At 55.1% G+C, this 27,985-nt stretch overlaps 1 protein-coding gene across 1 annotated transcript; it reads right to left on the bottom strand.

The window, feature by feature from the left end:
- Window positions 1-24: 24 nt before the first annotated feature.
- LOC143783177 (uncharacterized) lies at window positions 25-27,985 on the bottom strand. The gene is made up of 5 exons (XM_077271569.1): window positions 27,622-27,985; window positions 8,741-8,803; window positions 5,053-5,196; window positions 4,821-4,979; window positions 25-1,466 (listed from the first exon to the last, which is right to left on the bottom strand). The coding sequence occupies exons 1-5, from the start codon at window positions 27,657-27,659 to the stop codon at window positions 1,337-1,339; spliced, it is 534 nt and encodes a 177-aa protein (XP_077127684.1). The 5' UTR covers window positions 27,660-27,985; the 3' UTR covers window positions 25-1,336.

Here is a 27,985-nt window from a genome sequence, read left to right as displayed (position 1 = left end):
ATTCCATTTTTTCATAAAGACAAGTAATATCAAATAAATTTTACTGCTAACATGAAGTACAATATGTCACGAGAAAATCTCAGAATCGGTGGGATAAGTTGAAGCGTTCCAGAGTTATTACCTCAAAGTGACAGTGGTCAGAATTGTAAAAATTGGCCCGGTCATTAAGCTGCAAATTGGCTGTCACTAAGGGGTTAATTAACCAGACGTCTATTTTCAGCAAGGCAGGAGGAATAGACTGTTATCTATACGCTGATTTTTTAATTTGTGTGTTTCTTACTGGTTTGTCAAGCAAACACATAACTTCTTTTTATAGTTTACCTGTGATGAAGGACCGTTGTTGAAGGGTAGAATGATGAAACCAACTCGGATTGTTTGAATATGTAATCTATTTGCATAGTTTTTCCTCCTCTGTTTTGCAAGTCAACAGACTGGCTGGCCTGGGCAATGTGTAATCAACATATCAGCAAACATCAGTAAACATTCAGGATAACAGCACCGCATGTTACATCAAATGTCAACTTTTGAAGTCAATATTACAGGCTTACACGAAACAAAGGTCTGTGTTTTCTTGACCAACCATAAAAAAAAAAAAAAATCAAAAGTCAAGCTATAGATAACAGTCTATTCATCCTGGCTTGCTGAAAATAGACATCTGGTTAATTAACATAAAATGCTGTGTCGTCACACATGTAGTAGACGAGATATTATTGTGTCTTATACATACACAGCAGAATAGTGAGTGCAGCTCACAGATGAGCGCCGCTCTCACTGTTAATGAATCTCTGTACGACTGACAATCACGTTTATTCTCTTCCATGTGATGACCGCACTGGAGACGTCTTATAGTTGCAGTATGGGACATGATGACGTTCCAACATCTCGCCTTTGCTCCTGTGCAGTTCATCCTGTAATGTCTGTATTCTTGGCGGGTGCTGGATCGGTGGTGTGGTGGCACTGGTCTGCAGAACATACTTCAGCTGTGGGATAAGTCTTGTCACACATAGGTGGGCCGAGTACATGGTGGCAGGAACCAGCACCCCGAACATGCAAGATCGCCCGTGTGTCATCCCTCAGTGGGAGGGACTGTATATGATGTTCAGCATGTATCGCCCTAGAGGGGCAGAGGCGAGTCCCTTGTCAGCTCACAGCTTTCCGTTTCGCCCTGCAGTGGGCGGAGCCTCGAGGATGAAGGCGTGCTTGATGCATAGCTCCTCCCATTACCACCTTGCTGTGATGACATCATATAAAACGTAACTTACACAACAATATGGGGTCAGATAATACAGACACCCTGGGTCGATCTACAGGGCGACCTCTAAGTCACTGTGCAGACTCACAGCTGCATCGCCTCCTCCACTTCCCGCCGGCTGCACCTGTCTTCCATACCCGCCAGCGAGCGCAGAAGCTGATGGATGGGACCAGATGGAGGTGACCAGAGGACCAGCTCCAAGCATGGTGACGACCTGGGGAAAATCAAAAGGAGTTCCTGACCGGTGTGAGAACAGAGACATTGACTGTGACATTCAGCGCAGTCTCCTCCTATCAGAAAGACCATGGTGGACGGCAGGGAGGCAGCCCCAAGGTGGAGGAAAGGGCAGGAGGTGGCCAAGAGGAGGCGGAAATGGCAGGATGCGGCCCATAGAGGGAGGACAGGGCGGGGGATGGTGGGAGGCAGCCCCGATGGTGGGAGCTGAGGCTGAGAAGGTGGCTCCGAGGGGAGCAGAGGGCGGGGGATGGTGGGAGGCAGCCCCGATGGCGGCAGCTGAGGCCGAGAAGGTGGCTCCGAGGGGAGCAGAGGGCGGGGGATGGTGGGAAGCAGCCCCGATGGTGGGAGCTGAGGCCGAGAAGGTGGCTCCGAGGGGAGCAGAGGGCGGGGGATGGTGGGAGGCAGCCCCGATGGCGGCAGCTGAGGCCGAGGGGAAGAAGGTGGCTCCGAGGGGAGCAGAGGGCGGGGGATGGTGGGCGGCAGCCCCAATGGCGGGAGGTGAGCCTGAGGGGAGCAGAGGGTGGGGGATGGTGGGAGGCAGCCCCAATGGCGGGAGGTGAGCCTGAGGGGAGCAGAGGGCGGGGGATGGTGGGAGGCAGCCCCAATGGCGGGAGGTGAGCCTGAGGGGAGCAGAGGGCGGGGGATGGTGGGAGGCAGCCCCAATGGCGGGAGGTGAGCCTGAGGGGAGCAGAGGGTGGGGGATGGTGGGAGGCAGCCCCAATGGCGGGAGGTGAGCCCGTGGGGGAGAAGACGGCTCCAAGGGGAGCAGAGGGCGGGGGATAGTGGGAGGCAGCCCCAATGGTGGGAGCTGAGGCCGAGAGCGTGGCTCCGAGGGGAGCAGAGGGCGGGGGATGGTGGGAGACAGCGCCAATGGTGGGAGGTGAGCCTGAGGGGAGCAGAGGGTGGGGGATGGTGGGAGGCAGCCCCAATGGTGGGAGGTGAGGCCAAGGGGGAGATGGCGGCTCCGAGGGGAGCAGAGAGCGGTGATCGTGGGAGGTAGCCCCAATGGTGGGAGGTGAGGCCGAGGGGGAGAAGGTGGCTCCGAGGGGAGCAGAGGGCAGGGATGGTGAGAGGCAGCCCCAATGGTGGGAGGTGAGGCCGACGGGGAGAAGGCGGCTCCAAGGGGAGCAGAGGGCGGGGGATGGTGGGAGGCAGCCCCAATGGCGGGAGGTGAGCCCGTGGGGGAGAAGACGGCTCCGAGGGGAGCAGAGGGCGGGGGATGGTGGGAGGCAGCCCCAATGGTTGGAGCTGAGGCCGAGAGGGTGGCTCCGAGGGGAGCAGAGGGCGGGGGATGGTGGGAGGCAGCCCCAATGGTGGGAGCTGAGGCCGAGAGGGTGGCTCCGAGGGGAGCAGAGGGCCGGGGATGGTGGGAGGCAGCCCCAATGGTGGGAGGTGAGCCCGTGGGGGAGAAGACGGCTCCGAGGGGAGCAGAGGGCGGGGGATGGTGGGAGGCAGCCCCAATGGTGGGAGCTGAGGCCGAGAGGGTGGCTCCGAGGGGAGCAGAGGGCGGGGGATGGTGGGAGGCAGCCCCAATGGTGGGAGCTGAGGCCGAGAGGGTGGCTCCGAGGGGAGCAGAGGGCGGGGGATGGTGGGAGGCAGCCTCAATGGTGGGAGGTTAGCCCGTGGGGGAGAAGACGGCTCCGAGGGGAGCAGAGGGCGGGGGATGGTGGGAGGCAGCCCCAATGGTGGGCGCTGAGGCCGAGAGGGTGGCTCCGAGGGGAGCAGAGGGCGGGGGATGGTGGGAGGCAGCCCCAATGGTGGGAGGTGAGCCCGTGGGGGAGAAGACGGCTCCGAGGGGAGCAGAGGGCGGGGGATGGTGGGAGCTGAGGCCGAGAGGGTGGCTCCGAGGGGAGCAGAGGGCGGGGGATGGTGGGAGGCAGCCCCAATGGTGGGAGCTGAGGCCGAGAGGGTGGCTCCGAGGGGAGCAGAGGGCGGGGGATGGTGGGAGGCAGCCCCAATGGTGGGAGGTGAGCCTGAGGGGAGGAGGGTGGGGGATGGTGGGAGGCAGCCCCAATGGTGGGAGGCAAGGCCAAGGGGGAGTTGGCGGCTCAGGGGAGCAGAGAGCGGGGATCGTGGGAGGTAGCCCCAATGGTGGGAGGTGAGGCCGAGGGGGAGAAGGTGGCTCCGAGGGGAGCAGAGGGCAGGGATGGTGAGAGGCAGCCCCAATGGTGGGAGGTGAAGCCGACGGGGAGAAGGTGGTTTCGATGGGAGCAGAGGGCGGGGGATGGTGGGAGGCAGCCCCAATGGTGGGAGCTGAGGCCGAGAAGGTGGTTCCGAGGGGAGCAGAGGGCGGGGGATGGTGGGAGGCAGCCCCGATGGCGGCAGCTAAGGCCGAGGGGGTGAAGGTGGTTCCGAGGGGAGTAGAGGGCGGGGATGGTGGGAGGCAGCCCCAATGGTGGGAGCTGAGGCTGAGGGGGAGAAGGTGGTTCCGATGGGAGCAGAGGGCGGGGGATGGTGGGAGGCAGCCCCAATGGTGGGAGCTGAGGCCGAGAAGGTGGTTCCGAGGGGAGCAGAGGGCGGGGGATGGTGGGAGGCAGCCCCGATGGCGGCAGCTAAGGCCGAGGGGGTGAAGGTGGTTCCGAGGGGAGCAGAGGGCGGGGATGGTGGGAGGCAGCCCCGATTTTGGGAGGTGAGCCCGAGTGGGAAAAGGCGGCTCAGAGTGGAGCAAAGGGCGGGGATGGTGGGAGGCAGCCCCAATGGTGGGAAGTGAAGCTGAGGGGGAGAAGGCTGCTCCGAGGGGAGCAGAGGGCGGGGGATGGTGGGAGGCAGCCCCGATGGTGGGAGGTGAGGCCGAGGGGGAGAAGGTGGCTCCGAGGGGAGCAGAGGGCAGGGATGGTGAGAGGCAGCCCCGATGGTGGGAGGTGAGGCCAAGGGGGAGAAGGCGGCTCAGAGGTGAGCAGAGGGCGGGGATGGTGGGAGGCAGCCCCAATGGTGGGAAGTGAAGCTGAGGGGGAGAAGGCAGCTCCGAGGGGAGCAGAGGGCGGGGGATGGTAGGAGGCAGCCCCGATGGTGGGAGGTGAGGCCGAGAGGGAGAAGGCGGCTCAGAGGGGAGCAGAGGGCGGGGGATGGTAGGAGGCAGCCCCGATGGTGGGAGGTGAGGCCGAGAGGGAGAAGGCGGCTCAGAGGGGAGCAGAGGGCGGGGGACAGTAGGAGGGAAAGGTCGGGGGACACTGTGAGGGCAGACAGTGTGAGGGCGTAGGGGGTGGGCGGTAGCCCTAAATGCAGAGGTGCAGGGATGAGAAAAGGCAGACCCACAAGTGGGGCACAGGGATGGCGGCAGGGAGGCAGCCCAGCAGAGCAGTTTCCCTTTGGTAGGTACAGTACTACTCACAGTGAGTGCAGCAGACTCTCGGGGATGATGCTCTCGGGTCGGGGGTCTCTCAGCGTCTCTTCCAGCAGTGGGCACACACTGATCACATTACAGCCGCCCAAACTGAACTCTCCAGGATCCAAAATAACATTGTCATCCTCAGTGCTGGGATCCGGGCTCCTGCAGGAAGCATGAGAGGATGAGAATGGCGACGAGGCCTCCAGGCCATGCTCAGGAGTGATCAGCCCCTCACCCGTTCTCCGGGTCCTGCGATTCCTGGTGTGCTGACATTTTAGGGAGGCCGTTCCCTCCATAGCTGTGATCATTCTCCAGGCTCAGGCGCTGAAGACGGGCAGAAACCACGTCCTCAGACATGTAAAGCTTCATGGCAGGACCCCTGCAAGAAACACAACTATAAGAGGACACGGAACATAGAAAAAACACAGGACACGTCAGATACAGGACACGCACACCGCGTCAGGTACCGGACACGCACACCGCGTCAGGTACAGGACACGCACACCGCGACAGGTACAGGACACGCACACCGCGACAGGTACAGGACACACACACCGCGTCAGGTACAGGACACGCACACCGCGTCAGGTACCGGACACGCACACCGCGTCAGGTACAGGACACACACACCGCGTCAGGTACAGGACACACACACCGCGTCACGTACAGGACACACACACACCGCGTCACGTACAGGACACACACACACCGCGTCAGGTACAGGACACACACACCGCGTCACGTACAGGACACACACACCGCGTCACGTACAGGACACACACACCGCGTCACGTACAGGACACACACACCGCGTCACGTACAGGACACACACACACCGCGTCAGGTACAGGACACACACACCGCGTCACGTACAGGACACACACACCGCGTCAGGTACAGGACACACCGCGTCAGGTACAGGACACGCACACCGCGTCACGTACAGGACACGCACACACCGCGTCAGGTACAGGACACACACACCGCGTCAGGTACAGGACACACACACCGCGTCACGTACAGGACACACACACCGCGTCACGTACAGGACACACACACCGCGTCACGTACAGGACACACACACCGCGTCACGTACAGGACACGCACACCGCGTCAGGTACCGGACACGCACACCGCGTCAGGTACAGGACACACACACCGCGTCAGGTACAGGACACACACCGCGTCAGGTACAGGACACACACACCGCGTCAGGTACAGGACACACACACCGCGTCAGGTACAGGACACGCACACCGCGTCAGGTACCGGACACGCACACCGCGTCAGGTACAGGACACACACACCGCGTCAGGTACAGGACACACACACCGCGTCACGTACAGGACACACACACACCGCGTCACGTACAGGACACACACACACCGCGTCAGGTACAGGACACACACACCGCGTCACGTACAGGACACACACACCGCGTCACGTACAGGACACACACACCGCGTCACGTACAGGACACACACACCGCGTCACGTACAGGACACACACACACCGCGTCAGGTACAGGACACACACACCGCGTCACGTACAGGACACACACACCGCGTCAGGTACAGGACACACCGCGTCAGGTACAGGACACGCACACCGCGTCACGTACAGGACACGCACACACCGCGTCAGGTACAGGACACACACACCGCGTCAGGTACAGGACACACACACCGCGTCACGTACAGGACACACACACCGCGTCACGTACAGGACACACACACCGCGTCACGTACAGGACACACACACCGCGTCACGTACAGGACACGCACACCGCGTCAGGTACCGGACACGCACACCGCGTCAGGTACAGGACACACACACCGCGTCAGGTACAGGACACACACCGCGTCAGGTACAGGACACACACACCGCGTCAGGTACAGGACACACACACCGCGTCAGGTACAGGACACACACACCGCGTCAGGTACAGGACACACCGCGTCAGGTACAGGACACGCACACCGCGTCACGTACAGGACACACACACCGCGTCAGGTACAGGACACACACACCGCGTCACGTACAGGACACACACACCGCGTCACGTACAGGACACACACACCGCGTCAGGTACAGGACACACACACACACCGCGTCAGGTACAGGACACACACACCGCGTCAGGTACAGGACACACACACCGCGTCACGTACAGGACACACACACCGCGTCAGGTACAGGACACGCACACCGCGTCAGGTACAGGACACGCACACCGCGTCAGGTACAGGACACGCACACCGCGTCAGGTACAGGACACGCACACCGCGTCAGGTACAGGACACGCACACCGCGTCAGGTACAGGACACGCACACCGCGTCAGGTACAGGACACGCACACCGCGTCAGGTACAGGACACGCACACCGCGTCACGTACAGGACACGCACACCGCGTCAGGTACAGGACACACACACCGCGTCAGGTACAGGACACACACACACCGCGTCAGGTACAGGACACACACACCGCGTCAGGTACAGGACACGCACACCGCGTCAGGTACAGGACACGCACACCGCGTCAGGTACAGGACACGCACACCGCGTCAGGTACAGGACACGCACACCGCGTCAGGTACAGGACACGCACACCGCGTCAGGTACAGGACACGCACACCGCGTCAGGTACAGGACACGCACACCGCGTCAGGTACAGGACACGCACACCGCGTCACGTACAGGACACGCACACCGCGTCAGGTACAGGACACGCACACCGCGTCAGGTACAGGACACGCACACCGCGTCAGGTACAGGACACGCACACCGCGTCACGTACAGGACACGCACACCGCGTCAGGTACAGGACACACACACCGCGTCAGGTACAGGACACGCACACCGCGTCAGGTACAGGACACGCACACCGCGTCACGTACAGGACACGCACACCGCGTCAGGTACAGGACACGCACACCGCGTCAGGTACAGGACACGCACACCGCGTCAGGTACAGGACACGCACACCGCGTCACGTACAGGACACGCACACCGCGTCAGGTACAGGACACACACACCGCGTCAGGTACAGGACACACACACACCGCGTCAGGTACAGGACACACACACCGCGTCAGGTACAGGACACACACACCGCGTCAGGTACAGGACACACATACCGCGTCAGGTACAGGACACACACATACCGCGTCAGGTACAGGACACACACATACCGCGTCAGGTACAGGACACGCACGCACACCGCGTCAGGTACAGGACACGCACGCACACCGCGTCAGGTACAGGACACGCACGCACACCGCGTCACGTACAGGACACGCACACCGCGTCAGGTACAGGACACACATACTGCGTCACGTACAGGACACGCACACCGCGTCAGGTACAGGACACACACACCGCGTCACGTACAGGACACACACACCGCGACAGGTACAGGACACACCGCGTCACGTACAGGACACACACACCGCGTCAGGTACAGGACACACACACCGCGTCAGGTACAGGACACACACACCGCGTCAGGTACAGGACACACACACCGCGACAGGTACAGGACACATAATAACACGTCAGATACAAGACACATAATAACACGTCAGATACAGGACACATAATAACACGTCAGATACAGGACACATATAACACGTCAGATACAGGACACATAATGTCAGACACAGGACACATAATGTCAGACACAGGACACATAATGTCAGACACAGGACACATAATGTCAGATACAGGACACATAATGTCAGACACAGGACACATAATGTCAGACACAGGACACATAATGTCAGACACAGGACACATAATGTCAGATACAGGACACATAATGTCAGACACAGGACACATAATGTCAGACACAGGACACACCACATGGGGGGCTGTGGACATCGTGTGACTTTGGAGTGCGCATTATATGATACAGATTACTTACTCGTCTTCTGCTTGAAATCTCCTCTTGGAGCATGAAGGGTCCGGGCGGACGGAGGTCGGTCCCCTGCAGAGGACACAGCGGGGGCTCAGAACCAGCAGCATATACCCAACCCATCATCCCAGAGCTAAGGTAATGCTGGAGTGGCAGGGCCGGTCTCTGAGGGGTTGGTAGTCTGATACTGGGGCGGTCCGGTCTGTGCTGGTCTGTAGTCTGCTAGTGGGAGAGTGCAGTCTCTGCAGGGGTCTCTAATCTGGTATTGGGGGTGTTTGGTCTCTGTATTTGGGGGTCTGGTCTCTGTATTGGAGTGTCCAAATTCTATGTATCGGGGGTGGGGGTGTCCTGCCTCTTTATTGGGGGTGGGGCGGTGTCTCTATTGGTGTCCTTTCTGTCTATTTGTGGTCCATTCTCTGTATTTGGGGTCCGTTCTCTGTATTTGGGGTCTATTCTCTGTATTGTGGGGTGTCAGGAATATGAAATATTTGATTGTCTATGATCACGCACACTGAGCTCTGCTACATCCATTAGAGTTGAGTACAGACACACGCTGCGGGATTTCCGACCCCCCTCCTCCCAGCTTTCTCCCTGCTGACAATACAGCTGTAATGTGAAACTCCAGTGTGTGACTGTTCCCCCTCCCTCAAGAATGCGGGGGTTAGCAGAAAACTTTCTTTTGTTTGCAGCCATGCGCTTTATGATTTGTGTGAAAGTTATTTGTGATGAATAATTCAATCCCAGGTGGTGACAGAGATATGAAAGTTACATATTTGGGATATGCAACAACAGGGCTACACACCAGTGCGTTTTGTAAGCGCAGCGCCTAGCAGAAACGGATTACTACTTAACCGGGGCACCCAGCTACTCCATGTGTAGACTTAAATGGAAGCTAACCTTGTGAGGACATGCAATACGTTCATCGTCACTCTACGAGGTTCCCAGTGTATGCAAGGACGAAAATGAGTTTTAATAAAGTTCTGCATCTCTGGAAAGGAGAGTGGAGTCCATAGCTCCACCCACTCAGTGATGTCACGGCCAGGGGTAGAAGTAAATGGGAGCTAATTTTTCACTAGTCTTGGTCCAGGAATCTAGCTGACTCTGATGCATTGGGACATATGCTCCCTTCCAGTGGTGCTGCCATCATGAGGCAATAATAATATTACTGAAGCAAGCATATTAGATGTAATTTTAAAGGTATAAAGAAGCAAATAGGTAACCAATATACATAAAGGACATGTAAGAAAAAGGGGCCAGCTGTAAAATATGAATACAGAAAAGAGGCTAAACAGCCATGAAGTCCCATAAAATGTAAATTTTATTAAATAGCATTAAAATCATTTAACAGGACATATTCAGTACAAACAAAGAGAAATAATGCACAGTACAAATGGCCATGGCAAGAAACGGGCCCAAGCCACCCACATCCGACCTGCCTAGCTATACCACCGGGTTATATAAGAATAAATGCCCATTGCTGCAAAAACATATGATGGAACAGTGCCAAAGCATAGGGTACCAAACATACATGTACCTACCCAGTGTGCGTATAAACCAGGCTGGACTGGCGGCTGGACCCGACCCCGACGCGCGTTTCGGAGCGGGCAGCTCCTTCATCAGGGGGTAAGTGTGGACATCCCAATATATATATATATATATATATATATATATATATATATATATATATATATATATATATATATATATATATATATATATATATATATATATATATATATATATATATATATACCATACCATAATCAGGAGAGCGCATTCATCCCACGCACCTGCGGCAGGACGCCGAGCAGCACGCGCGACCTCCATAATGGCCGCCGGACGGGAAGGGAAGCCGCGTGGCGCACAGCGCCCCAGCGCATGCGCACAGGACAGGGAGCACATCTCGGCCATATTTGAAAAGGGAATACAGAACAAGACCATAACAATTAACCCTAACAATGGAATACAGAGACAAAAACGCCATACGGTAATAGGACAATCACATGTCCATAGATCATGCACTACCTCAATAAGAATATGCATAACAGGTGGCCATATGATATACATGTTATTAAAAATGGCATATAACATACACCGCATGATCGACAACGGACCGCATATATAACAACAATACGTCCCATCGTATGAATAGCCAAACAGAACTAACTATATATATATATATATATATATATATATATATATATATATATATATATATATATACAGACATACTATAAATACCAACCATTTGTATATACATAGAATATATTAGATGGGCAATGGACAAGAACCTCCCGATGCAGAAAATATAGCGTCACACAAGTAGCAGTATCAGTCCCATCATTGTGACACGCAGCAATCTGTATTCCTTGGACATGATCTACAGGATTCCATTAGAATGTCAATATTGATGCTGTAATCAGACAAATAAAAATAAGACAAAAACCACACCAAAAATATGTAAGAGATTAAAAAATATATAGAAGCCAGGCCAAGAAATACTAGCATCCTTAATGGTGTGCAGCAAGAGTGCGGATCACAAAAATGGGGCAAATGAAAGATTCTCATTCAACCCGTCAGGGTGATTGGTGCGCAAAGTCCATATCCACCTTGTCTGTAATTGTGCACGGCGTTTGGACAGACAGCCCCTCTAATATTGATATTAAGAAGATCAATACCCCGCACCTTAAACAGCGCTGAATCCCAGGAGTGCATTGTGGTATCTTTACACTCTGCTGCCGCCTGTATCCCAAGAACGCGCTCTCTGACTCTTGTAGTCAGGCCAATATATATTAAGCCACAAGGGCAGGTGGCATGATAAATCACATATGTAGAAACGCATGATATGTGCTTCTTAATTACAAAGGTCTTAGTGCCATCAGAATTCGAGAAAGAAGAGCAACGCTCAATGTTTGGGCAGGCGACGCATCCTGTGCATTAGAACAAATGCGCCGTCAGCGCAAGAATTGGCCAACCGGAATAGCCCTAATCATATGGGAAGGATGGCACGATGAGGCATGCAGGAGGGTATTCGTGGCGGTCGGTTTACGGAAAATAGCCGTCTGAATACAGCCTCCCGCACCCCTACAAATCGTGACATCTAAGAAGTCAATCCTCTCATTATCCCACACCGGGGTAAGACGTATGTTGAGGTCGTTGCTGTTCAAAAGGGATATGAATTGCACAAGGTCGATGGAGGTGCCCTGCCAGATAAAGAAGATATCGTCGATATAACGTGTCCAAAATAGGACACGATCAATCCACCCCTGTTTATCGGACAGGAAGAGGTCCCTCTCCCACAGACCCAGGAACAGATTAGCATAGGAGGGCGCAAAGGCCGCCCCCATAGCTGTCCCCTGGATCTGTAGGTAAAAGGAACCTTTGAACACAAAAAAGTTGTGTGTTAAAGTGAACTCTAAGGGTATGTGTCCACGTTCAGGATTGCATCAGGATTTGGTCAGGATTTGACATCAGTATTTGTAGCCAAAACCAGGAGTGGAACAATTAGAAGAAAAGTATAATAGAAACATCTGCTCCACTTCTGTATTTATCACCCCCTCCTGGTTACAAACACTGATGTAAAATCCTGACCACATCCTGATGCAATCCTCAGCGTGGACACATACCCTTATAGCTCCAGGATGAGATCCCTGACGGGTTGAATGAGAATCTTTCATTTGCCCCATTTTTGTGATCCGCACTCTTGCTGCACACCATTAAGGATGCTAGTATTTCTTGGCCTGGCTTCTATATATTTTTTAATCTCTTACATATTTTTGGTGTGGTTTTTGTCTTATTTTTATTTGTCTGATTACAGCATCAATATTGACATTCTAATGGAATCCTGTAGATCATGTCCAAGGAATACAGATTGCTGCGTGTCACGATGATGGGACTGACACTGCTACTTGTGTGACGCTATATTTTCTGCATCGGGAGGTTCTTGTCCATTGCCCATCTAATATATTCTATGTATATACAAATAGTTGGTATTTATAGTATCTCTGTATATATATATATATATATATATAGTTAGTTCTGTTTGGCTATTCATACGATGGGACGTATTGTTGTTATATATGCGGTCCGTTGTCGATCATGCGGTGTATGTTATATGCCATTTTTAATAACATGTATATCATATGGCCACCTGTTATGCATATTCTTATTGAGGTAGTGCATGATCTATGGACATGTGATTGTCCTATTACCGTATGGCGTTTTTGTCTCTGTATTCCATTGTTAGGGTCTTGTTCTGTATTCCCTTTTCAAATATGGCCGAGATGTGCTCCCTGTCCTGTGCGCATGTGCTGGGGCGCTGTGCGCCGCGCGGCTTCCTTTCCCGTCCGGCGGCCATTATGGAGGTCGCGCGTGCTGCTCGGCGTCCTGCCGCAGGTGCGTGGGATGGGTGCGCTCTCCTGATTATGGTATGGTATATATATATATTGGTATATTGGGATGTCCACACTTACTCCCTGATGAAGGAGCTGCCCGCTCCGAAACGCGCGTCGGGGTCGGGTCCAGCCGCCAGTCCAGCCTGGTTTATACGCACACTGGGTAGGTACATGTATGTTTGGTACCCTATGCTTTGGCACTGTTCCATCATATGTTTTTGCAGCAATGGGCATTTATTCTTATATAACCCGGTGGTATAGCTAGGCAGGTCGGATGTGGGTGGCTTGGGCCCGTTTCTTGCCATGGCCATTTGTACTGTGCATTATTTCTCTTTGTTTGTACTGAATATGTCCTGTTAAATGATTTTAATGCTATTTAATAAAATTTACATTTTATGGGACTTCATGGCCGTTTAGCTTCTTTTCTGCATCATGAGGCAAGTAGAGTACTTTGCCTCAGGCGGCGTAGCATCCTTAAAGAAAGGAGCGGCAGAGCGGCAGTCAGAACACGTGGTGCCGACTCTCCCTGTAATCCCTGCTCTGACACTTGCTGACAGTGCAGGGTCACAACAACCTAACGTGCGGCGTGCCCAGCAGGTGACTGTTACTTACCCGGGCTGAGGTGCAGGGGCGGTGCCCAGTCTCCAGACCTGCTGGGACACACACTCTGCGGGGAGCAGTAACCGCAGTAAGTAACTGTAAAAAACATCACCCCCCACCCCACTGCTGCACAGCTCTGTCACGGTTCACAGCTGCCCTCCATCAGACTGTCAGAAGTAGAGAACCTATGTGAACCAGCTGGGGTTTTCAGATCTGAAAGCAGTAAAGAAGTGGGATATAGCAGAGTTGATGTGTGTTACCCTATGTGGATGAGCTGAGGTTGTCAGATATGGTCCTGCTAAGACTTATTTGTACTGATTTTACTACATGGGGGGTGCCGTTTTGCAGTTCGCCTCAGAGAGGCTAGGTTCACCCCTGCTCCCTTCCCCCCAGCCGCATGGTCAGCCATATGAAAGGACATAAGCAACTGTAAGTTGATTTTCATCTTTAATCCCGTTTTATTTTGTAATTGTCTGTATATACATAAGTGTCTCATTTTTTGTAATATCTTTTGATACTTTTGTAAACACTGCCTACCTTTTGGAGTAAAATGTATAAAATTACCAGCTTCGTTTCTCCTTGCTCTATAACGTACGGTCACGTCCTCTGAAGTGAATTACACTACTAACTGGGTTGGCTCCTGACCTGTTATTATTTAAGGAACAGGAGCTGGTGGCAGCGGACCGTACTGAGCTTGTTGGGTAAAGCTGGCAGCAACGGAACGGGGTTTAAAAGTGTATTGCTCGGCTGTGGCAGGGAATAATTATATCACCCTCGCTGCAGTGTGCCCAATAGCCAGTACATAGCAGGCAGCCTTTGTGGCGACTAATTATCCTAGGTGCAGTTCCCTGACTGACCTGAGGGTAAGGGGGGCGCCAGAGAGCTGCGAGTTCCAAACCAGAAAAGAACAGGGGGCAACCAAACTACCCCGGTTCATGACATGGGGTGAAAACCCCTTTTGAGAAAGCTGACCGCGAAACGTGCGTCAGGGGGCCGCTTGTGGAACAGGGAGAATCATCCATACACGTGGGTAAGCTGCCTGATGACAGGATATGACTGTTACGTATTATGTCGGACTGCACCTGAGATTGTTGTAGAGTCACATAGGACTACGGTATGTACTCCATAAGTCCCCAGCACTTGTGACATATTATAGGCAGTACCTGGGGTGTAATATTTCTTCTCTCTTTTGTTCCCCAAGCATACCATACGCTTCCTCCACACCCTATGTGGGCATACGTGCCTTCACTGTATTACTGGTCACAGTAAAATGTATACCTTTTTATGAATATAATCTCTGGGATGTTTTTACTCCGTTCTCTTGTGCACTATGTTATTTGGAGTTTCCGGATTTGTCCCATAGATTTGGACATGACATTGGGGGAGGTGTACACTTCTACCCCCGGCCACAAAGCGACCATAGGTTGTCTGAGTGTTGTGCTGAGCTTAGGACAGAGGCGGAATGCTGGACTGAGAGTGGGGGAGAGATAGGCCAAAATACGTGCGGAGAGCGGGCACGTGACATCCCTCTGTACTGGGGTCTCCTCCCTCTGTACTGGGGTCTCCTCCCTCTGTATTTTGGGGTCTCCTCCCTCTGTATTGGGGTCTCGTCCCTCTGTACTGGGGTCTCCTCTCTCTGTATTGGGGTCTCCTCCCTCTGTACTGGGGTCTCCTCCCTCTGTATTGGGGTCTCCTCTCTCTGTATTGGGGTCTCCTCCCTCTGTACTGGGGTCTCCTCCCTCTCTATCGGGGTCTCATCTCTCTGTATTGGGGTCTCATCTCCCTGTATTGGGGTCTCGTCCCTCTGTACTGGGGTCTCCTCTCTCTGTATTGGGGTCTCCTCCCTCTGTACTGGGGTCTCCTCCCTCTGTATTGGGGTCTCCTCCCTCTCTACTGGGGTCTCCTCCCTCTCTACTGGGGTCTCCTCCCTCTCTACTGGGGTCTCGTCCCTCTGTATTGGGGTCTCGTCCCTCTGTACTGGGGTCTCCTCTCTCTGTATTGGGGTCTCCTCCCTCTGTACTGGGGTCTCCTCCCTCTGTATTGGGGTCTCCTCTCTCTGTATTGGGGTCTCCTCCCTCTGTACTGGGGTCTCCTCCCTCTCTATCGGGGTCTCATCTCTCTGTATTGGGGTCTCATCTCCCTGTATTGGGGTCTCGTCCCTCTGTACTGGGGTCTCCTCTCTCTGTATTGGGGTCTCCTCCCTCTGTACTGGGGTCTCCTCCCTCTGTATTGGGGTCTCCTCCCTCTCTACTGGGGTCTCCTCCCTCTCTACTGGGGTCTCCTCCCTCTCTACTGGGGTCTCCTCCCTCTCTACTGGGGTCTCCTCCCTCTCTACTGGGGTCTCCTCCCTCTGTATTGGGGTCTCCTCTCTCTGTATTGGGGTCTCCTCCCTCTCTACTGGGGTCTCCTCCCTCTGTACTGGGGTCTCCTCTCTCTGTATTGGGGTCTCCTCCCTCTGTACTGGGGTCTCCTCCCTCTGTATTGGGGTCTCCTCTCTCTGTACTGGGGTCTCCTCCCTCTGTACTGGGGTCTCCTCCCTCTGTACTGGGGTCTCCTCCCTCTGTATTGGGGTCTCCTCCCTCTGTACTGGGGTCTCCTCTCTCTCTATCGGGGTCTCATCTCTCTGTATTGGGGTCTCATCTCCCTGTATTGGGGTCTCGTCCCTCTGTACTGGGGTCTCCTCTCTCTGTATTGGGGTCTCCTCCCTCTGTACTGGGGTCTCCTCCCTCTGTATTGGGGTCTCCTCCCTCTGTACTGGGGTCTCCTCCCTCTGTACTGGGGTCTCCTCCCTCTGTACTGGGGTCTCCTCCCTCTGTACTGGGGTCTCCTCCCTCTGTATTGGGGTCTCCTCCCTCTGTACTGGGGTCTCCTCTCTCTCTATCGGGGTCTCATCTCTCTGTATTGGGGTCTCATCTCCCTGTATTGGGGTCTCGTCCCTCTGTACTGGGGTCTCCTCTCTCTGTATTGGGGTCTCCTCCCTCTGTACTGGGGTCTCCTCCCACTGTACTGGGGTCTCCTCCCTCTGTACTGGGGTCTCCTCCCTCTGTATCGGGGTCTCCTCCCTCTCTACTGGGGTCTCCCTCTCTACTGGGGTCTCCTCCCTCTATATTGGGGTCTCCTCCCTCTATATTGGGGGTCTCGTCTCTCTGTATTGGGGGTCTCCTCCCTCTGTATTGTGATGTCTCCTCCCTCTGTATTGGGGGGGGGGTCATCTCTCTGTATTGGGGCTGTCATCTCTCTGTATTGGGGCTGTCATCTCTCTGTATTGGGGCTGTCATCTCTCTGTATTGGGTCTCCTCTCTCTATTGGGGTCTCCTCTCTCTATTGGGGTCTCCTCTCTCTCTATTGGGGTCTCCTCCCTCTCTATTGGGGTCTCCTCCCTCTGTATCGGGGGTCTCGTCTCTCTGTATTGGGGTCTCCTCCCTCTGTATTGTGAGGTCTCCTCCCTCTGTATTGGGGTCTCCTCCCTCTGTATTGGGGTCTCGTCCCTCTGTATTGGGGGGGGGGGTCATCTCCCTGTATTGGGGGGGGGGTCTCGTCTCTCTGTATTGGGGTCTCGTCCCTCTGTACTGGCGTCTCCTCCCTCTGTATCGGGGTCTCCTATCTCTGTATTGGGGGTCTCGTCTCTCTGTATTGGGGTCTTCTCCCTCTGTATTGTGAGGTCTCCTCCCTCTGTATTGGGGTCTCCTCCCTCTGTATTGGGGGGGGGGTCATCTCCCTGTATTGGGGGGGGTCTCGTCTCTCTGTATTGGGGTCTCCTCTCTCTGTATTGGGGTCTCCTCCCTCTGTACTGGGGTCTCCTCCCTCTGTATTGTAAGGTCTCGTCCCTCTGTACTGGGGTCTCCTCCCTCTCTACTGGGGGTCTCGTCTCTCTGTATTGGGGGTCTCCTCACTCTGTATTGGGCTCTCGTCCCTCTGTATTGTGAGGTCTCGTCCCTCTGTATTGGGGTCTTGTCTCTGTATTGGGGGTCTCGTCTCTCTGTATTGGGGTCTCCTCCCTCTGTATTGGGGTCTTGTCTCTGTATTGGGGGTCTCGTCTCTCTGTATTGGGGTCTCCTCCCTCTGTATTGTGAGGTCTCCTCCCTCTGTATTGGGGTCTCCTCCCTCTGTATTGGGGGGGGGGGGGTCCATCTCCCTGTATTGGGGGGTCATCTTTCTGTATTGGGGGGGGTCATCTCCCTGTATTGGGGTTTCCTCTCCCTGTATTGGGGTCACGTCCCTCTGTATTGGGCTCTTGTCTCCCTGTACTGGGGTCTCGTCCCTCTGTATTGGGGGGTCGTCTCCCTGTATTGGGGTCTCGTCCCTCTGTATTGGGGTCTCCTCCCTCTGTATTGGGGGGGGGGTCTCCTCTCCCTGTATTGGGGGGGTCATCTCCCTGTATTGGGGGGGTCTCGTCCCTCTGTATTGGGGTCTCCTCTCCCTGTATTGGGGGGGGTCATCTCCCTGTATTGGGGGGGGTCTCGTCCCTCTGTATTGGGGGGGTCATCTCTCTGTATTGGGGTCTCCTCTCCCTGTATTGGGGGGGTCTCCTCCCTCTGTATTGGGGGGTGTCCTCCCTCTGTATTGGGGTCTCCTCTCTCTGTATCGGGGTCTCCTCCCTCTGTATCGGGGTCTCCTCCCTCTGTATCGGGGTCTCCTCCCTCTGTATTGGGGTCTCCTCCCTCTGTATTGGGGGGGGGTCTCGTCCCTCTGTATCGGGGTCTCGTCCCTCTGTATCGGGGTCTCGTCCCTCTGTATCGGGGTCTCCTCCCTCTGTATCGGGGTCTCCTCCCTCTGTATCGGGGTCTCCTCCCTCTGTATTGGGGTCTCCTCCCTCTGTATCGGGGTCTCCTCCCTCTGTATCGGGGTCTCCTCCCTCTGTATTGGGGTCTCCTCCCTCTGTATTGGGGTCTCGTCCCTCTGTATCGGGGTCTCGTCCCTCTGTATCGGGGTCTCGTCCCTCTGTATCGGGGTCTCCTGTCCCTGTATTGGGGTCTCCTGTCCCTGTATTGGGCTCTCCTCCCTCTGTATTGGGGGGGGGGGTCTCCTCTCTCTGTATCGGGGTCTCGTCCCTCTGTATCGGGGTCTCGTCCCTCTGTATCGGGGTCTCCTCCCTCTGTATTGGGGGGGTCTCCTCCCTCTGTATTGGGGGGGTCTCCTCCCTCTGTATCGGGGGGGTCTCCTCCCTCTGTATTGGGGTCTCGTCCCTCTGTATCGGGGTCTCCTCTCTCTGTATTGGGCTCTCCTCCCTCTGTATTGGGGGGGGTCTCCTCCCTCTGTATCGGGGTCTCGTCCCTCTGTATCGGGGTCTCGTCCCTCTGTATCGGGGTCTCGTCCCTCTGTATCGGGGTCTCGTCCCTCTGTATCGGGGTCTCGTCCCTCTGTATCGGGGTCTCATCTCTCTGTATCGGGGTCTCATCTCTCTGTATCGGGGTCTCCTCTCTCTGTATCGGGCTCTTCTCTCTCTGTATTGGGGGGGTCTCCTCTCTCTGTATTGGGCTCTCCTCCCTCTGTATCGGGGTCTCGTCCCTCTGTATCGGGGTCTCCTCCCTCTGTATTGGGGTCTTCTCTCTCTGTATTGGGGGGGTCTCCTCTCTCTGTATTGGGCTCTCCTCCCTCTGTATCGGGGTCTCCTCTCTCTGTATTGGGCTCTCCTCCCTCTGTATTGGGGGGGTCTCCTCCCTCTGTATTGGGGTCTCCTCTCCCTGTATTGGGGTCTCGTCCCTCTGTATCGGGGTCTCCTCTCTCTGTATTGGGCTCTCCTCCCTCTGTATTGGGGGGGTCTCCTCTCTGTATCGGGGTCTCGTCCCTCTGTATTGGGGGGGTCTCGTCCCTCTGTATTGGGGTCTCCTCTCTCTGTATCGGGGTCTCGTCCCTCTGTATTGGGGGGGGTCTCGTCCCTCTGTATTGGGGTCTCGTCCCTCTGTATTGGGGTCTCATCTCTCTGTATTGGGGTCTCGTCCCTCTGTATCGGGGTCTCGTCCCTCTGTATCGGGGTCTCGTCCCTCTGTATCGGGGTCTCGTCCCTCTGTATCGGGGTCTCCTCTCTCTGTATTGGGGTCTCCTCTCTATCGGGGTCTCATCTCTCTGTATTGGGGTCTCCTCTCCCTGTATTGGGGGGGTCATCTCCCTGTATTGGGGGGGGGTCTCGTCCCTCTGTATTGGGGGTCATCTCTCTGTATTGGGGTCTCCTCCCTCTGTATTGGGGTCTCCTCTCTCTGTATCGGGGTCTCCTCTCTCTGTATTGGGCTCTCCTCCCTCTGTATTGGGGGGTCTCCTCTCTCTGTATCGGGGTCTCCTCTCTCTGTATTGGGGTCTCCTCCCTCTGTATTAGGGTCTCCTCTCTCTGTATTGGGGTCTCCTCTCTCTGTATTGGGCTCTCCTCCCTCTGTATTGGGGTCTCGTCCCTCTGTATCGGGGTCTCGTCCCTCTGTATCGGGGTCTCGTCCCTCTGTATCGGGGTCTCGTCCCTCTGTATCGGGGTCTCCTCTCTCTGTATCGGGCTCTTCTCTCTCTGTATTGGGGGGGTCTCCTCTCTCTGTATCGGGGTCTCGTCCCTCTGTATTGGGGTCTCCTCCCTCTGTATTGGGGTCTCATCTCTCTGTATTGGGGTCTCCTCCCTCTGTATCGGGGTCTCGTCCCTCTGTATCGGGGTCTCCTCCCTCTGTATTGGGGTCTTCTCTCTCTGTATTGGGGGGGTCTCCTCTCTCTGTATTGGGCTCTCCTCCCTCTGTATCGGGGTCTCCTCTCTCTGTATTGGGCTCTCCTCCCTCTGTATTGGGGGGGTCTCCTCCCTCTGTATTGGGGTCTCCTCTCCCTGTATTGGGGTCTCGTCCCTCTGTATCGGGGTCTCCTCTCTCTGTATTGGGCTCTCCTCCCTCTGTATTGGGGGGGTCTCCTCTCTGTATCGGGGTCTCGTCCCTCTGTATTGGGGGGGTCTCGTCCCTCTGTATTGGGGTCTCCTCTCTCTGTATCGGGGTCTCGTCCCTCTGTATTGGGGGGGGTCTCGTCCCTCTGTATTGGGGTCTCGTCCCTCTGTATTGGGGTCTCCTCTCCCTGTATTGGGGTCTCCTCTCTCTGTATTGGGGTCTCGTCCCTCTGTATTGGGGTCTCCTCCCTCTGTATTGGGGTCTCGTCCCTCTGTATTGGGGTCTCATCTCTCTGTATTGGGGTCTCATCTCTCTGTATTGGGGTCTCGTCCCTCTGTATTGGGGTCTCCTCTCTCTGTATTGGGGTCTCCTCCCTCTGTATTGGGGTCTCATCTCTCTGTATTGGGGTCTCATCTCTCTGTATTGGGGTCTCCTCCCTCTGTATTGGGGTCTCCTCCCTCTGTATTGGGGTCTCATCTCTCTGTATTGGGGTCTCGTCCCCCTGTATTGGGGTCTCCTCTCCCTGTATTGGGGTCTCGTCCCTCTGTATTGGGGTCTCCTCCCTCTGTATTGGGGTCTCCTCCCTCTGTATTGGGGTCTCCTCCCTCTGTATTGGGGTCTCCTCCCTCTGTATCGGGGTCTCCTCCCTCTGTATCGGGGTCTCCTCCCTCTGTATCGGGGTCTCCTCCCTCTGTATCGGGGTCTCGTCCCTCTGTATCGGGGTCTCGTCCCTCTGTATTGGGGTCTCCTCTCCCTGTATTGGGGTCTCCTGTCCCTGTATTGGGGTCTCCTGTCCCTGTATTGGGCTCTCCTCCCTCTGTATTGGGGGGGGTCTCCTCTCTCTGTATCGGGGTCTCGTCCCTCTGTATCGGGGTCTCGTCCCTCTGTATCGGGGGCTCGTCCCTCTGTATCGGGGCTCGTCCCTCTGTATCGGGGTCTCCTCTCTCTGTATCGGGGTCTCCTCTCTCTGTATTGGGGTCTCCTCTCTATCGGGGTCTCATCTCTCTGTATTGGGGTCTCCTCTCCCTGTATTGGGGGGGTCATCTCCCTGTATTGGGGGGGGGTCTCTGTATTGGGGTCTCCTCCCTCTGTATCGGGGTCTCCTCTCTCTGTATCGGGGTCTCCTCTCTCTGTATTGGGCTCTCCTCCCTCTGTATTGGGGTCTCGTCCCTCTGTATCGGGGTCTCGTCCCTCTGTATCGGGGTCTCCTCTCTCTGTATCGGGGTCTCCTCTCTCTGTATTGGGGGGGGTCTCCTCTCTCTGTATTGGGCTCTCCTCCCTCTGTATCGGGGTCTCGTCCCTCTGTATCGGGGTCTCGTCCCTCTGTATCGGGGTCTTCTCTCTCTGTATTGGGGGGGGGTCTCCTCTCTCTGTATTGGGCTCTCCTCCCTCTGTATCGGGGTCTCCTCTCTCTGTATTGGGCTCTCCTCCCTCTGTATTGGGGGGGTCTCCTCCCTCTGTATTGGGGGGGGGGTCTCCTTCCTCTGTATTGGGGGGGTCTCTCTCTGTATTGGGGTCTCCTCTCTCTGTATTGGGGGGGTCTCCTCCCTCTGTATTGGGGGGGTCTCCTCCCTCTGTATTGGGGTCTCGTCCCTCTGTATTGGGGTCTCCTCACCCTGTATTGGGGTCTCCTATCTCTGTATTGGGGTCTCGTCCCTCTGTATTGGGGTCTCCTCTCCCTGTATTGGGGTCTCCTATCTCTGTATTGGGGTCTCGTCCCTCTGTATTGGGGTCTCCTCTCTGTATTGGGGTCTCATCTCTCTGTATTGGGGTCTCATCTCTCTGTATTGGGGTCTCCTCTCTCTGTATTGGGGGGGTCTCCTCCCTCTGTATTGGGGTCTCATCTCTCTGTATTGGGGTCTCATCGCTCTGTATTGGGGTCTCGTCCCTCTGTATCGGGGTCTCCTCTCTCTGTATCGGGGTCTCCCCTCCCTGTATTAGGGTTTCCTCTCCCTGTATTGGGGTCTCGTCCCTCTGTATTGGGGTCTCATCTCTCTGTATTAGGGTCTCATCTCTCTGTATTGGGGTCTCGTCCCTCTGTATTGGGGTCTCGTCCCTCTGTATCGGGGTCTCATCTCTCTGTATTGGGGTCTCATCTCTCTGTATTGGGGTCTCATCCCTCTGTATTGGGGTCTCGTCCCTCTGTATTGGGGTCTCGTCCCTCTGTATTGGGGTCTCGTCCCTCTGTATTGGGGTCTCGTCCCTCTGTATCGGGGTCTCATCTCTCTGTATCGGGGTCTCATCTCTCTGTATTGGGGTCTCATCTCTCTGTATTGGGGTCTCATCTCTCTGTATTGGGGTCTCGTCCCTCTGTATTGGGGTCTCATCTCTCTGTATTGGGGTCTCGTCCCTCTGTATTGGGGTCTCCTCTCTCTGTATTGGGGTCTCCTCTCTCTGTATTGGGGTCTCCTCTCTCTGTATTGGGGTCTCCTCTCTCTGTATTGGGGGGGTCTCCTCCCTCTGTATTGGGGGGATCTCCTCCCTCTGTACTGGGGTCTCATCTCTCTGTATTGGGGTCTCGTCCCTCTGTATTGGGGTCTCATCTCTCTGTATTGGGGTCTCGTCCCTCTGTATTGGGGTCTCATCTCTCTGTATTGGGGTCTCGTCCCTCTGTATCGGGGTCTCCTCTCTCTGTATTGGGGTCTCCCTTCCCTGTATTAGGGTTTCCTCTCCCTGTATTGGGGGGGGTCTCCTCCCTCTGTATTGGGGTCTCATCTCTCTGTATTGGGGTCTCGTCCCTCTGTATTGGGGTCTCATCTCTCTGTATTGGGGTCTCATCTCTCTGTATTGGGGTCTCGTCCCTCTGTATTGGGGTCTCATCTCTCTGTATTGGGGTCTCGTCCCTCTGTATCGGGGTCTCCTCTCTCTGTATTGGGGTCTCCCTTCCCTGTATTAGGGTTTCCTCTCCCTGTATTGGGGGGGTCTCCCTTCCCTGTATTAGGGTTTCCTCTCCCTGTATTGGGGGGGTCTCCTCCCTCTGTATTGGGGTCTCCTCTCTCTGTATTGGGGTCTCCTCTCTCTGTATTGGGGTCTCCTCTCTCTGTATTGGGGTCTTTTCCCTCTGTATTGGGGTCTCGTCCCTCTGTATCGGGGTCTCCTCCCTCTGTATTGGGGTCTCATCTCTCTGTATTGGGGTCTCGTCCCTCTGTATTAGGGTCTCCTCTCCCTGTATTGGGGTCTCGTCCCTCTGTATTGGGGTCTCCTCTCTCTGTATTGGGGTCTCCTCTCTCTGTATTGGGGTCTTCTCCCTCTGTATTGGGGTCTCCTCCCTCTGTATTGGGGTCTCGTCTCTCTGTATTGGGGTCTCGTCTCTCTGTATTGGGGTCTCGTCCCTCTGTATCGGGGTCTCCCCTCCCTGTATCAGGGTCTCATCTCTCTGTATCGGGGTCTCATCTCTCTGTATTGGGGTCTCATCTCTCTGTATTGGGGTCTCATCTCCCTGTATTGGGGTCTCCTCTCTCTGTATTGGGGTCTCCTCTCTCTGTATTGGGGTCTCCTCTCTCTGTACTGGGGTCTCCTCCCTCTGTATTGGGGTCTCCTCCCTCTGTATCGGGGTCTCCTCCCTCTGTATCGGGGTCTCATCTCTCTGTATTGGGGTCTCGTCCCTCTGTATTAGGGTCTCCTCTCCCTGTATTGGGGTCTCCTCTCTCTGTATTGGGGTCTCCTCTCTCTGTATTGGGGTCTCCTCCCTCTGTATTGGGGTCTCCTCCCTCTGTATTGGGGTCTCCTCCCTCTGTATTGGGGTCTCGTCCCTCTGTATTGGGGTCTCCTCCCTCTGTATTGGGGTCTCATCTCTCTGTATTGGGGTCTCGTCCCTCTGTATTGGGGTCTCGTCCCTCTGTATTGGGGTCTCCTCTCCCTGTATTGGGGTCTCGTCCCTCTGTATTGGGGTCTCCTCTCTCTGTATTGGGGTCTCCTCTCTCTGTATTGGGGTCTCCTCCCTCTGTATTGGGGTCTCCTCTCTCTGTATTGGGGTCTCATCTCTCTGTATTGGGGTCTCGTCCCTCTGTATTGGGGTCTCATCTCTCTGTATTGGGGTCTCCTCTCTCTGTATTGGGGGGGTCTCCTCCCTCTGTATTGGGGTCTCGTCTCTCTGTATTGGGGTCTCGTCCCTCTGTATTGGGGTCTCATCTCTCTGTATTGGGGTCTCCTCCCTCTATATTGGGGTCTCCTCCCTCTGTATTGGGGTCTCCTCCCTCTGTATTGGGGTCTCGTCCCTCTGTATTGGGGTCTCATCTCTCTGTATTGGGGTCTCGTCCCTCTGTATTGGGGTCTCGTCCCTCTGTATTGGGGTCTCATCTCTCTGTATTGGGGTCTCCTCCCTCTGTATCGGGGTCTCGTCCCTCTGTATCGGGGTCTCCTCCCTCTGTATCGGGGTCTCCTCCCTCTGTATCGGGGTCTCCTCTCTCTGTATCGGGGTCTCATCCCTCTGTATTGGGGTATCCTCCCTCTGTATTGGGGTCTCCTCCCTCTGTATTGGGGTCTCCTCCCTCTGTATTGGGGTCTCCTCCCTCTGTATTGGGGTCTCCTCCCTCTGTATTGGGGTCTCCTCCCTCTGTATTGGGGTCTCCTCCCTCTGTATTGGGGTCTCATCTCTCTGTATTGGGGGGGTCTCCTCCCTCTGTATTGGGGTCTCATCTCTCTGTATTGGGGTCTCGTCCCTCTGTATTGGGGTCTCATCTCCCTGTATTGGGGTCTCCTCCCTCTGTATTGGGGTCTCCTCCCTCTGTATTGGGGTCTCATCTCTCTGTATTGGGGTCTCATCTCTCTGTATTGGGGTCTCATCTCTCTGTATTGGGGTCTCGTCCCTCTGTATTGGGGTCTCATCTCTCTGTATTGGGGTCTCCTCCCTCTGTATTGGGGTCTCATCTCTCTGTATTGGGGTCTCCTCCCTCTGTATTGGGGTCTCATCTCTCTGTATTGGGGTCTCCTCCCTCTGTATTGGGGTCTCCTCCCTCTGTATTGGGGTCTCCTCCCTCTGTATTGGGGTCTCCTCCCTCTGTATTGGGGTCTCCTCCCTCTGTATTGGGGTCTCCTCCCTCTGTATTGGGGTCTCATCTCTCTGTATTGGGGTCTCATCTCTCTGTATTGGGGTCTCATCTCTCTGTATTGGGGTCTCGTCCCTCTGTATTGGGGTCTCATCTCTCTGTATTGGGGTCTCCTCCCTCTGTATTGGGGTCTCATCTCTCTGTATTGGGGTCTCCTCCCTCTGTATTGGGGTCTCATCTCTCTGTATTGGGGTCTCCTCCCTCTTTATTAGGGTCTCGTCCCTCTGTATTGGGGTCTCCTCTCTCTGTATTGGGGTCTCATCTCTCTGTATTGGGGTCTCCTCTCTCTGTATTGGGGTCTCCTCTCTCTGTATTGGGGGGGTCTCCTCCCTCTGTATTGGGGTCTCATCTCTCTGTATTGGGGTCTCATCGCTCTGTATTGGGGTCTCGTCCCTATGTATCGGGGTCTCCTCTCTCTGTATTGGGGTCTCCCCTCCCTGTATTAGGGTTTCCTCTCCCTGTATTGGGGTCTCGTCCCTCTGTATTGGGGTCTCATCTCTCTGTATTAGGGTCTCATCTCTCTGTATTGGGGTCTCGTCCCTCTGTATTGGGGTCTCGTCCCTCTGTATCGGGGTCTCATCTCTCTGTATTGGGGTCTCATCTCTCTGTATTGGGGTCTCGTCCCTCTGTATTGGGGTCTCGTCCCTCTGTATTGGGGTCTCGTCCCTCTGTATTGGGGTCTCGTCCCTCTGTATTGGGGTCTCGTCCCTCTGTATCGGGGTCTCATCTCTCTGTATCGGGGTCTCATCTCTCTGTATTGGGGTCTCATCTCTCTGTATTGGGGTCTCATCTCTCTGTATTGGGGTCTCATCTCTCTGTATTGGGGTCTCGTCCCTCTGTATTGGGGTCTCATCTCTCTGTATTGGGGTCTCGTCCCTCTGTATTGGGGTCTCCTCTCTCTGTATTGGGGTCTCCTCTCTCTGTATTGGGGTCTCCTCTCTCTGTATTGGGGTCTCCTCTCTCTGTATTGGGGTCTCCTCTCTCTGTATTGGGGGGGTCTCCTCCCTCTGTATTGGGGGGGTCTCCTCCCTCTGTATTGGGGTCTCATCTCTCTGTATTGGGGTCTCGTCCCTCTGTATTGGGGTCTCATCTCTCTGTATTGGGGTCTCGTCCCTCTGTATTGGGGTCTCATCTCTGTATTGGGGTCTCGTCCCTCTGTATCGGGGTCTCCTCTCTCTGTATTGGGGTCTCCCTTCCCTGTATTAGGGTTTCCTCTCCCTGTATTGGGGGGGTCTCCTCCCTCTGTATTGGGGTCTCATCTCTCTGTATTGGGGTCTCGTCCCTCTGTATTGGGGTCTCATCTCTCTGTATTGGGGTCTCATCTCTCTGTATTGGGGTCTCGTCCCTCTGTATTGGGGTCTCATCTCTCTGTATTGGGGTCTCGTCCCTCTGTATTGGGGTCTCATCTCTCTGTATTGGGGTCTCGTCCCTCTGTATCGGGGTCTCCTCTCTCTGTATTGGGGTCTCCCTTCCCTGTATTAGGGTTTCCTCTCCCTGTATTGGGGGGGTCTCCTCTCTCTGTATTGGGGTCTCCCTTCCCTGTATTAGGGTTTCCTCTCCCTGTATTGGGGGGGTCTCCTCCCTCTGTATTGGGGTCTCATCTCTCTGTATTGGGGTCTCGTCCCTCTGTATTGGGGTCTCATCTCTCTGTATTGGGGGGGTCTCCTCCCTCTGTATTGGGGTCTCATCTCTCTGTATTGGGGACTCCTCTCTCTGTATTGGGGGGGTCTCCTCCCTCTGTATTGGGGGGGTCTCCTCTCTCTGTATTGGGGGGGTCTCCTCCCTCTGTATTGGGGTCTCGTCTCTCTGTATTGGGGTCTCGTCCCTCTGTATCGGGGTCTCCTCTCTCTGTATCGGGGTCTCCTCTCTCTGTATTGGGGTCTCCCCTCCCTGTATTGGGGGGGTCAGTCTTTCCCCCGCTTGTAGTCGGGCTTAGGCTCCCGTGGATTCGCCCAGCCATGCTGAGACTTGTAGTTCCGCCGATAGGAAGCACCAGTTACCTGCTGTCCGGCCTCCTCCGCAACCCCGGGACCCTCATCCCGAAATCCACTCCACAGAGGCTTCACAACAAGACCAGGCCTCTGCCACACTGCGCATGTGCCGGAATCACGGACTACAGCAACTTAATCATCAGAGGAGCCAGTAGACCACAGCGGCGGCGTCAGCGGTGCGGCCCTGCCAGAAACCCGTGTGATCCGGGGCGAAGAAGCCTCCGCCTCACCCTTCGCCTCTTGGAATTAACGAGCTAGACGAATTACAGGAAACCCACCAGAAACATGGCGGAAGTGTCCATAGAGGCGACACCAAGCGAGGCCGGAAGTAGGTGGGGCGCTGATCACGTGCTGCACATAAACACTCAGCCTG

The sequence above is a fragment of the Ranitomeya variabilis genome, chromosome 6, assembly GCF_051348905.1.
Source record: "Ranitomeya variabilis isolate aRanVar5 chromosome 6, aRanVar5.hap1, whole genome shotgun sequence".
Classification (NCBI taxonomy): Eukaryota; Metazoa; Chordata; class Amphibia; order Anura; family Dendrobatidae; genus Ranitomeya; species Ranitomeya variabilis.
The sequence above is the reverse complement of the archived record's forward strand: the minus strand, read 5'-3'. Positions and strand labels throughout refer to the sequence as shown.